The sequence below is a fragment of the Choloepus didactylus genome, chromosome 4, assembly GCF_015220235.1.
Source record: "Choloepus didactylus isolate mChoDid1 chromosome 4, mChoDid1.pri, whole genome shotgun sequence".
In the NCBI taxonomy this organism is placed as follows: domain Eukaryota; kingdom Metazoa; phylum Chordata; class Mammalia; order Pilosa; family Megalonychidae; genus Choloepus; species Choloepus didactylus.
Genome location: NC_051310.1, coordinates 150,161,967 through 150,174,655, shown reverse-complemented (window position 1 = coordinate 150,174,655; position 12,689 = coordinate 150,161,967). Strand labels below are relative to the sequence as shown.

At 35.4% G+C, this 12,689-nt stretch overlaps 1 protein-coding gene across 1 annotated transcript; it reads right to left on the bottom strand.

Moving 5' to 3' along the window:
* Positions 1–11,328: 11,328 nt before the first annotated feature.
* Positions 11,329–12,267, bottom strand: LOC119533427 (olfactory receptor 4F6-like). Its single transcript, XM_037835467.1, has one exon. It carries the CDS (start codon positions 12,265–12,267, stop codon positions 11,329–11,331), a length of 939 nt encoding a protein of 312 aa, XP_037691395.1.
* Positions 12,268–12,689: the final 422 nt, after the last annotated feature.

Here is a 12,689-nt window from a genome sequence, read left to right as displayed (position 1 = left end):
GTTCATCCACATTGTTGCATGCATCAGGACTTTATTCTAACAGCTGTATTATATATATATATATATATATATATATATATATATATATATATATATATATATAACATTTGTTTATTCACTCGTCCATTGATGGACATTTGGGCTGTTTCCATCTCTTGGCAATTGTGAATAATGCCAATATAAACACCAGTATGCAAATGTGCGTTTGTGTCCCTGCTTTCAGCTCTTCTGAGCATATACCTAGCAATGGGATTGCTGGATCATATGGCAGTTTTACACTTAGCTTCCCGAGAAACTGCCAAACTGACTTCCAGAGCAGCTGCACCATTCTACATTCCCACCAACAGTGAATAAGTGTACCTATTTCTCTACATCCTCTCCAGCACTTGTAGTTTTCAGTTTTTTTTTTCTTTTGTATAATGGCTATTTTGGTAGATGTGAGATGTTATTGTGGTTTTGATTTGCATTTCCCTGAGAACTAGTGAAGTCAAACATCTTTTCATATACCTTTGAATCATTTGTATTTCCTCTTTTGAAAATTGTCTGTACATGTCTTTGCCTGTTTTTTGTTTGTTTGTTTGTTTGTTTGTTTTAATTGTGTTGTCTTTTTGTTGTAGAGTTGTAGGATCTAGTTTTATATTCTGGATATTAAACCCTTATCAAATATGTGGTTTCCAAGTATTGTCTCCCATTGTGTAGGCTGCCTTTTTACTTTCTTGACAAAGTTCTTTTAATGCACAAAAGTATTTTTTTATGAGACCCCACTTATCTAATTCTTCTTCCATTGTTTTTGCTTTGGGTCTAAGGTCTAGGAAACCACCTTCTGTCACAAGATCTGTAAGATACTTCTCTACATTTTCTTCTAAGTTTTATGGGTTTAGCTCTAATGTTTAGGTCTTCACTATATTTTGAGTTAATTTTTGTATAATTTTTTTTGTATAATGTTTTTTGTAGTATCTTTCTTCAACTTTGGTATTAGGATTTTTCACCTATATTCATTGAAGAGATTGGTCTGTAATTTTCTTTTTGTAGTATCTTTATCTGACTTTGGTATTGGGGTGATGTTGGCTTGAAATATGGGTTCCTCTTTCATTCTTTTGGATATGGATATCCAGTTCGTCAAGCACCATTTGTCGAACAGGCTGTTCTGTCCCAATTGAGTAGACTTGACCACCTGTCAAAAATCCATTGTCCATAGATGAGAGGATCCTATTTCTGAACTCTATTTGATTCCACTCATTGGTATACCTATCTTTATGCCAGTGCCATTTTCTTTTGCCCACCATAGCTTTTTAATATGCTTTAAAGTCAGGTAATGTGAGATCTCCAATTTCATTTTTCTTTCTCAAGATATTTTTAGCTATTTGGGGCACACCAACCTTCCAAATAAATTTGGTTATTGGTTTTTCTATTTCTGAAAAGTAAGTTGCTGGAATTTTTGTTGGTGTTGAATTGTGAATCTAGAAATCAATTTGGACAGACTTGTCATCTTAACCATATTTAGTCTTCCAATCCATGAACATTGAATGTACTTTCATTTATTTAGGTCTTCTGTGATTCTTTATCAATGTTTTGTAGTTTTCTGTGTACTGGTCCTTTATGTCCATGGTTAAATTTATTTCTAGATATTTGATTCTTTTGGTTGTTATTATACAGGGAATTTTTTTTTTCTTGCTTTCCTCCTTATGTTGCTCGTTACTAGTGTATAGAAACACTACAGATTTTGCCTGTTGATCTTGTACCTTGCCACTTTGCTCTATTCATTTATTACATCTAGTAGCATTGCTGTAGATTTTTCAGGAGTTTCTACATATAAGATCATGTCATCTGCAAACAGTGAAAGTTTTACTTCTCTAGTTTGGTTGCCTGTTATTTCTTTTACTTGCTTAATTGCTCTAGTTAGAACTTTCAGCTCAATGTTGAACAACAATGGTGACAGTGGGCACCCTTGCCTTATTCCTGATCTTAGAGGGAAAACTTTCAGTCTTTCTCCATTGAGTATGATGCTAGCTGTGTGGTTTTCATATATTGCCTTTAGCATATTGAGAAGATCCTCTTTATTCATATACATTTGAGTGTTTTTATCAAGAAAGGATGTTGAATTTTATCAAATGCCTTTTCTGCATCAATTGAAATGAGCATGTGGTTTCACCATTTTGATTTATTGGTGCGGTGTATTATGTTAATTGATTTTCTTGTTAAACCAGGCTTGCATACCTGGAATAAATCCCACTTGGTTAGGATGCATAATTCTTTTAATGTGCTTTGATTTGAAAGTATTTTGTTGAGGATTTTTGCATCTATATTCATTAAAGAGATTGGTCTCTAATTTTCTTTTATATAGTATCTTTAATTGGCTTTGGTATTAGGGTGATGTTGGTTTCATAGAATAAATTATTTAGCTTTCCCTCCTTTTCAATTTTTTTGAAGAGTTTCAGCAGGAGTGATACTAATTCTTCCTGGAATACTTGGTAGAATTCATATGTGAAGCCATCTGGTCCAGGACATTTCTTTTTTGGGAAGTTTCTAATGATTGATTTAATCCCTTTACATGTGATTGGTTTGTTGAGGTCCTCTATTTCTTCTAGAGGCACTGTAGTTTGTTCATGTGTTTCTAGGAAGTTGTCCATTTCAATTAGGTTGTCTAGATTGTTGGCATACAGTTGCTTATAGCATCCTCTTATTATCTCTTTTATTTCTGCAAGATCAGTAGTAATGCCCCCTTCCCATTTCTGATTTTATTTGCATCCTCTGATATTTTTTTCATTTTCATTCTATCTAAATGTCCATTGATTTCAATTTTCTCAAGAATCAACTTCTATTGTTTTATGTTCTCAATTTCATTTATTTCTGATCTAATCTTTATTATTACTTTCCTTCTGTTTGCTTTGGTTTTAGTTTGCTATTGTTTTTCTACTTCCTCCAAGTGTGCAGTTAAGTCCTTCATTTTTGCTCTTTCTTCTTTTTTTAATATAGATATTTATGGCAATAAGTTTCCCTCTCTGCACTGCCTTCATGACATCCCATATGTTTTGATATGTTGTATTCTCATTTTCTTTTGCCTCAAGATATTTATTTCTCTTGTAATTTCTTCCTTGACCCACTGGTTGTTTAAGAGTTTCTGATTTAGCCTCCATATATTTATGAATTTTTCAGTCCTTTGCCTGTTATTGAATTTCAGCTTCATTCCATTGTGATCCAAGAAAGTGTTTCATATAATATGAATCTTTTTAAATATATTGAGACCTGCTTTGTGACCCAACATGTGATATATCCTGGAGAATTATTCATGAGCACTTGAGAAGAATGTATATACTGCTGTTGTGGGGTGTAATGTTTTGTAAATGTCTATTAAGTCTAGCTCATTTATCATGTTTTTCAGTATCACTTTTTTTTTTATGTTCCTCCATCTAGATTTTCTATCCATTGATGAGAGTGATATATTGAAGTCTCCAACCATTATTGTAGAGGGGTTTATTACTTCCTTCAGTGTTGTCAATATTTGCTTCATATATTTTTGGGCACTCTGGATAGGTGCATAAATATTTATGATTGCTATTTTTTTCTTGATGAATTGTCTTTTTCATTAATACTTAGTGTCCTTCTTTGTCTCTTAACTATTTTACATTTAATGTCTGATTTGTCTGATAGCAGTATACCTACACACACTCTTTACTGGTTGCTGTTTCCAAGGAATATCTTTTTCCCATCTTTCACTTTCAACCTAGTTTTGTCCTTTGGTCTAAAATGAGTCTCTTGTAGACAGTATGTAGATGGATCCTGTTTTTTCATTTGTTTGTTTTTGTTTGCTTGTTGTTGTTTTTTTAAAATCAATTCTGCCAGTCTATGTCTTTTGATTGGGGAGTTTAATCCATTAACATTCAATTTTATTACTGTTAACTTTCTTCAACCATTTTGTCCTTTGGAGTTTATATGTCATATTTTATATTTTTCCTCTCTTTTTCCCCTTTTTGTTACCCTTACTGATAATCTTCATTTCTACACTCTCCTCTAATCTTCTCTTTCTTGTCTTTTCCTATCAGCCTGTATCACTCCTTTTTATTATTTCTTGTAGAGCAGGTTTGTTCATGAACTCTCTCACTGTCTGTTTATCAGTAAATAATTTAATCTCTCCCTCATTTGTGAAGGACAGTTTTTCTGAATACAGAATTCTTGGCTGCCAGTTGCTCTCCTTCAGTATCTTAAATATATCATACCACTGCCTTCTCAACCTCCATCATTTCTGCTGAGAGACCCATACTTGGTTTTACTGAGCTTCCCTTGTATGTGATGGATCACTTTTCTCTTGCTGCTTTCAGAATTCTCTCTTTGCCTTTGGCATTTAACAATCTGATTACTAGGTGCCTTGGAGTAGGTCTATTTGTATATTTTCTGTTTGGGTTATGTTGTGCTTCTTGGACCTGTATTTTATGTCTTTCGTAAAAGTTGTGAAACTTTTGACAATTATCTCAAGTATTCCTTTTTGCCCCATTTCTCTTCTCCTTCTGTGATACCCATAACTTGTACATTCATGCACTTCAGGTTGTCATTCAATTCCCTAAGACCCTGCTCAAATGTTTCCATTCTTTTCTCTATCTGTTCTTTTGTGTGTAAGATTTCAGATACCTTGTCCTCTAATTCCTGAATCCTTTCTTCTGCCTCTTCTAATCTGTTGTTGTATGTCTCCATTGGATTTTTTGTCTCTTATATTGTGCCTTTAATTTTCATAAGTTCTCTTATTTCCTTGCAAGTTTCCAAGTTCTCCTTTATGATCACCCAGTGTCTTCTTTATATTCTTCATCTCTGTTGTCACATTTTCCTCCTACTCATAGAATTGATTTAGAAGGTTTGTTTGAACATCCATAATTAGCTTTTCAGCTCTTGTATATCAGCTTGCATTTTACTTTTTTTCCTTTGGGCAATATCTTCATGCTTCCTAGTGTGACTCATAATTTTTTGTTTGTGACTAGGCATCTGATTTTCTTAATTTATTCTGGAGGTTGTTTTCTATCTCTTACCAAGGGTTTCTTTTCAATTGTCTTTGTGCTCTTTCTTTGACATTTGGTTCAACTTATTCTAGACCTCTAGCATAGCTTCTGTTTATCTGATCAGAATTTTGTCAGTTCTTATTTTTCTGATTCTTTCCCAGCATAGATAGAATGATTTTTGAGATTGCCCTTTTTGTATGCAGTTGTTTCACCCCTTCAGGAAAAAGCCTTCTCTTCCCTCTTCCTCTTCAGAGAATGTTGATCTGCTGGGGTTATTTTGTTTGTTTTGTTTTGCTTTTTTTCTCTCTCTGTTTTTAATCCTCTTTTCATTACTTCTAGCAACTTTTACCTGGAGGGCTGATTCTGGGAAGAAAGTCCCCCAGAGAGGAGGTGCCCCATTCAATCTTTACCAAACAGGTCCAGAACTTATGAAGACAGTGCCATTCAGTATCAAGGTTCTCTGGAGATGAGACCAGCACAGTGATAGTCTTTCCTGTGAAGCCTACTGATTCTGTGCTTTTCCTGTTCTGCCCAGCAGATGGTGCTTTTCAGCCTGCTGATCTCCACAGGCCTAGGGTGGTACTGTGCGTTTAATTCTCAGCCAGCCTTGCTTCTGCTGGGAGTACAGTTGAGAGAGAGGATGCAGGGGGAAGCTATTTGAAACTGTTGCTGTTTTCCCAGCCCCTGGGTTCTCAGTTCTCTAAATCACAGCCGTCTCCTGTGCTAGGCCTTGTCCTCTCCCTTTTTCTTGGTTAGGAGCCACTCTTTAGCCCCCCGTTTCCTGTTGGCTGAAAAAGTTAAAGGACTCTCAAACAGCCCCACTTCCACCCCTGCCAGATTGTGTTTTAGATAAAGGTCAGGCTCTACTTTCTTTAGGTTGAAACTGTTGCTTATATCCCAGCCCCTACAACCTAAATTCTCTGAATGACAGCCAACACTTGTGCTGGGCCCTGCCCTCCCTTTCTTTGGGGAAAACCCATCCTTTAGTTATCTCCTCTACCTGATTAGTTACTTTGTCTCTGAGTCAACCCTTCTTCCTCTATTGACTGGGGCAAGGCTGAAGATGGAGGATGGTGACTGCTTAAAAATATTAGCTGTTCTCAGAGCTGGACCCTAACACCCCAGCTTCACCAATCAAGAGCCAGTGTTGGTATCCAGCTCTATGTGCAACTTTTCTTGGGGCACAGCCCTTTTCCTGCACTCTGAGCTCAGACAACTCCAGAACCCTCTGTTTTTATTTATCATATGCTCTACCTCCTCCCTGCTGGGAGTGGGGCTGAAACAGAACTCCTGGTTTCTTCTTGTTTGTGTTGTACATGTAGCTGTGCTTGGATCTGGTATTCAACAGTCCAAATTTATTAGTAAAATCTGCAGTTGGTGTGTGGCTGAGTTCCTCTTCCTTGCTACTAGGAGAAAGGGCTTCTGTTTCCCATGAGGGAGTGATTCCAAGTCAACCTGTCGTGACAGTGGGGGCAGAGCACCCACTTCCACAGCATGGAAGGATTTGCTTATGGCTCTTTCCTGTGATTTCTCAATCCAGCATTTCCACTCATTCCTAGCTGATGTATAATGTGTGTGGTCTCTATAGTTTGTTTTTAGCAGACAAGGTGCATAGATGATGTGCATAGTCTATTTTTATTGTAGACAATATGTGTCTGATCTCCCCAAAACCAAATTTGATAATTTTTAATGATCTGCATTTTCAGTCCACAGATGCTTTCTTCTGCTGTCTCCAGTCTGCCTTTAAGCCTATCCTAAATTGATAATTTCATATTTTTCAGTTATAAAATATTACCTCACTCTTTCTTTGAGTTTCCATTTCCCTGTTAAAGTATTTCACCTTTACATCCATTATTCAACTTTTCCTCTTAAAATATCTTTTCCTTTTTTAAAAATCTATACTTATTTCAACTCTTTGTTAGTTTCAAAAATGAGCCAGCTGTGATTTGTTTCTATCATGATTGTAATTGTTGGTCATATATTCCTGATTATTATCACATCTTCTATTTTATACACATTATGTATTGTGCATAAAGAAGATTTGACTTGATATATTCCTTCAGAAAGCATTTCCTCTTTCTTATTAAGCAGGTAGCTTAAGGAGTGATCACCAATCCAGTAAGATGCAGGCTGATTTGAATCTGGATTGTAGTTTTTATAAAACTCCACTCTGTTTAGTGGCTGCTCTCTGATTGTATCTATTCTAGGTTTTGATTGTGACTCTGACAGCTGTCTTTCTTCTGAGACTGAAAGAACAGGGACTTTAATTTTGTCATTCAGAACTATTGAGCCTGGAACTTCAAGTATTTCATTTCCTCTTTCTTACCCTACTTGCAAAAATATGGCATATTTCTCAAGTAGAAAACTTGTGTTATATTTGTGGTTGATAATTTAATGCAGTAACTAAAATCCTTTTCAATTACAAATATCAAGCACAAAATAATCATAAGCTAGAAAAGTATAAAATATTGCTGAACATAAAATCCAGAAATAATTTTGGGTCATGGATACTCAGGCCAGAGTCAAGTCAAAGTTAGGCAGCAATTTGTCCCGGTTTTCCAGTTACAAAGCAAAAAATAAGTTAAATCAATTTCCCAATTTATATAAATGAACTATTATCATGTACAGGCATACTTCATTTCATTGTCCTTTGCTTTATTGCACTTTGAAGATATTGTGTGTTTTACAAATTGAAGATTTTGTGGCACCTTGCATTAAGCAAGTCTTTGGCACCATTTTTCCAACATGTGTTCACTTCATGTCTCTATGTCACATTTTGGTAATGCTCACAGTATTTCAAAGCTTTTAATTACTATTATATTTGTTATGGTGATCTGTGATCTTTGATGTTACTTTCCTTTGGGGTACAATGAACTTTGCCCATATATAGGACAGCAAACTTAATCAATAAATGCTGACTGCCCCACCAACCAGCCATTCCCCCATCTCTCTCCCTTTCCTCAAGCCTCCCTATTCCCTGAAATACAATATTGAAATTAAGCCAATTAATAGCCCTACAATGGCCTCTAAGTGTTCAAGTGAAGGGATGAGTCATGTATTTCTCTCTTTAAATCAAAAGCAAGAAATGATTAAGCTTAGGAGGAAGTCAGGTCAAAAAGATAGGCAAAACTAGGCCTCTTGTACCAAAGAGTTAGCCAAGATGTGAATGCAAAGGAAAAGTTCTTGAAGGAAATTAAAAGTACTGTTCTAGTGAACACATAAATGTTAAGAAAGCAAAACAGCCTGGTTGCTGATATGGAGAAAGTTTTTATAGTCTAGATAGATCAAACCAGGCACAACATCCCCTTAAGGCAAAGCTTAATCCATAGCAAGGCCCCAACCCTCTTCAATTTTATGAAGTCTGAGAGAAGTGAGAAAGCTGCATAAGAAAAGCCTGAAGCTAGCAGAGGTTTCTTCATGAGGATTTTGGAAAAACACTATCTCCATAACATAAAAATGCAAGGTGAAGCAGCTAGTGCCATTGTAGAAGTTTCAGCAAGTTATCCAGAAGATCTAGCTAAGATAATTGATAAAAGTGGCTACACTAAACAACACACTTTCAATGTTGACAAAACAGCCTTCTTTGGAAGAAGAAGCCATCTGGGACTTTCACAGCTAGAGAGGGGAAGTCAATGCCTGGCATCAAATCTTCAAAGGACAGGCTGACTCTCTTGTTAGGGGATAATGCAGCTGGTAACTTTAAGTTGAAGCCAATACTCATTTACCACTCCAAAACTCCTATGGCCCTTAAAATCATGCTAAATCTACTTGTGCTCTATAAATGGAACAACAAAGCCTGGATGACAGCACATCTACTTACATCATGGTTTACTGAATATTTTAAGCCCATTGTTGAGATCTGCTTAGGAAAAAAAAAAAAAAAGATTCCTTTCAAAAGATTACTGCCCATTGACAATGCACCTTGTCACCCAAGATGTACAATGGCATGAATGCTGTTTTTATGCCTAGTAACACTACATCCATTATGCAGCCCATGGATCAAGTAGTCATTTTTACTTCCACATATGATTATTTAAGAAATAGATTTTGTAAGGCTATAGCTAACATAAATAGTGATTCCTCTGATGGATTCTGGAAAAGTAAATTGAAAACCTTCTGGAAAAGATTCACTTTTCTAGATGCCATTCAGAACATTCATAATTCATGGGACTAGGTCAAATTATCAACATTAACAGGAGTTTGGAAGAAATTGATTCCAACCATCATGGATGACTTCAGGTGCTTCAAGACTTCTGTGGAGGAATTAACTGCAGGTGTGGTTTAAATAGCAGGGGAACTAGGATAAGAAGTGGATTCTGAAGATATGAGTGAATTCCTGCAATCTCTTGATAAAACTTTCACAGATAAGGAGTTGCTTCTTATGGATGAGCAAAGAAAGGTTTCTTGAGAAGGAAATTACTCCTGGTGAAGATGCTGTGAACACTGTTGAAATGACAACAAAGAATTTAGAATATTACTTAAACTTAGTTGTTAAAGCAGCAGCAGAGTTTGAGGGGATTGAATCCAATTTTGGAAAAAGTTATACTATGGGTAAAATGCTATCAAACAGCAATGCATGCTACAGAGAAATCTTTTATTAAATATTCAATTGAAAATCAATTGATGAGGCAAGCTTCATTGTTGCCTTATTTTATGAAATAGCCATAGCTACCCAAACCTTCAGCAAGAACCACTGTCAGTCAGCAGTCATCAACATCAAAGCAAGACCTGCCACTAGCAAAAAGGTTATGACTTGCTGAAGGTTCAGATGATGGCTAGTGTTTTTAAGCAATAAAATATTTTTAATTGAGGTATGTACATTGCTTTTAAGACATAATACTTTTGTACACTTAAAAGACTACAGTATGGTGTAAACATAATTTTTATATGCACTGGGAAATCAAAAAAATCATGTAACCCAATTTATTGTGAGATCTGCTTTACTTGGTAGTCAAGAACTGAACCCACAAAATCTCTGAGGTATGACATATCATATAATAAATGTTTGGAACACATATCATGAGAGAGAAAGGAGTTATACAATGTAGTTGAGAAAACTTGTCAGTAAAGAGTTGGGTAGCGTGGTTGCAGGATAATAATACCATGAGATGATCAGATAAAGAAATGAACCCAAGTTCAAAAAATATTCATTAATTAAATGATTCATAAATATTTGGCCACAATTTCAAAAGCTGTGAAACAAGCCACAGAAATATAAATGTATACACCCCTGCCCTAGTTTAACTAGGTAGAAGGATTGAGACAATTAGAAATAAAGCAAGCAAAAGTGAGAGCAATAGTCACAGATCAATTCCAGGAAACACACTGTCTCTGCAGGTCTTCTTGTTTCTTCTCCTACCATTAGTCAAACTCCCCTTATTACCCATCCCTATCGGTTCTGTTTACTCCTCTCCAACTGAGCCCTGTTCTTCCTTCCTCCCAGTTTTAAGTCCCTGTCTTCCAATTCTTTTTTTTTTTTACCTCAGAGAAAATATATGATTAAATTATTCATACATGGGTTTAAACAGGACAGTTGAATATTTTATAGAGTCTTCTAAGATTTAGTGTATTACTTCTAAGTTAATAAATTTGGATCCAAGTTTTCTGATCTCTGGTGCCATGTTTACAACAGATTCAACAGCTGTGAAATCTAGATATTTTGTCAATTTTCCACAAACAATTATTAGGACTGTAATGCAGTTGCCAAAATCTTTTTAGAGGTTAATCTCATAATTTTGAAAATTGCAAACAGTTGAAATTTAACCAAAAATATATAAACTAAAAAAATTAGTCCTTCACATAATTGATTTAAAGAATGGTTCAATATAAGTAATAGGCAAAGAACATACAAAACTAAATTAAAATGGAGCATGAAGCTATATTGGCGCAAACATATCAAAAATTAATTTCTCTTTATTTATCATACAGTTTTCTAACATATAAATAGAGGAATGCATATGATATTGTTCTGTGATTAGAGTAATTTGGTCCGTAGTTCTGAAAATCTGTGAAAGACTTTATGAATTTTTGAAATTCTAACCCACACAAATAAAGTATACTTTAAGAATTTAAACTCCTAAGTACATTGAAATAGTCCAGAAATGAGCAATTAAATTACATTATCTTATTAATCATTATTCACTTTCAATGACATTATGCAAGACTTTCTGACTTTCCAAAATTAGAACTATTATCACACTTAATCCAACAAGATCGTCTATACTTCAAGCTCCTTGATTATTTCTGGGGTAAACTCCCACTTTTGTATAATTATTTAAGAAATTGTCTTACTTGAAGTGGTTGGGTTGTGCACAATGAAACTTGTGTCCATATTAGTTATTTAGGAGATCTTCCTCAAACTCAGGAGTTGACTACTCAGACCCTTCATGGCCATCTTCATGTCTTGGTTCCTCAATGTGTAAATGGCAGGATTCAGGATGGGTATAATCATAAAGTCCAAAATGGCAAGAAACTTATCCACTGGCACTGTAGGAAATGGCCACATATAGGTAAAGATGCATGGTCCAAAGAACAAAACCACCACAGTGATGTGAACTGACAGAGTAGAGAGGGCCTTGGACAAGCCAGATGAAGAGCATTTCCATACACTGAGCAGGATGAAGACATAGGAGGTTATCAATAAGAAGAAGGTGCCCATGGAAATGAACCCACTGTTGGCAGTAACCATGAACTCCAATGTGTAGGTGTCTGTGCAGGCAAGTTTGATAAACCAAGGAAGATTGCAGTAAAAGCTGTCTATCTCATTAGGGACACAAAAAGGCAAATGAACAACAAAAGCTAACTGTACCACAGAGTGAATGAGACCAATAGCCCAAGCACCAGATAGAAGCAAAAGGCACATCCGTGGGATCATGATGGTCAGGTAGTGGAGGGGCTTACAGACGGCCACATAACGGTCCAAGGCCATGGCTATGAGCAGCACCATCTCAGACCCAGCCAGGACATGAAGGAAAAATATCTGCATTATACACCCTCGGAATGATATAGTCTTGTGCCCAGAGTGAAAGTCAGAAATCAATTTTGGAACTGCTAAAGTAGAAAAACACAAGTCAATAAATGAGAGATTGGCTAACAGGAAGTACATGGGAGTATATAAATGAGGATCAAATGTCACTGTAAGCACAGCCATGAGGTTTCCCAGAACAATTGTTACATAAAACATTGCAGAGAAGGCAAGGAGTAAATGCTGCATTGGTCGATAGGAAGAAATTCCCAAGAACACAAATTCAGGCACCTCAGAGTAATTTGCTTCATACATTGGATTTGTGTTATCTGCAGAAGGAACAAAGAAAAACAATTTTAAATGAATGTACCACAGATCTGAAATGAAAAACAACATATGCAGAACAGAATCAGTAGCATGATTTGGTGTGTATATGTGTGTGTGTGTATATACATATATATATATACATAATTCATAAAGAAAAATGGCCAAGTTTTGAGAATTATTATTCTAGTAAAATGTGATAACAGATAATTTAAACTTCCTCAAGTCATTATTTTTTTATTTTAATGCATTTTAAAAATTATTAACATTTATTAATAATATATGTGGATTTTCACAAAGAAAAGGACACATTCAAGATGAACAGCATTTGCATTAATAAATACCATACAAGCCTGAAGAAAATAAAATGAAGATGTAGTAGCAGGAGAATAATTCTTCTTTAAACAAAAATT

What these genes read in the sequence shown, in the direction of transcription:
- LOC119533427 (XM_037835467.1), bottom strand. Translation starts at nt 12,267, where the DNA reads ATGTATGAAGCAAATTACTCTGAGGTGCCTGAATTTGTGTTCTTGGGA.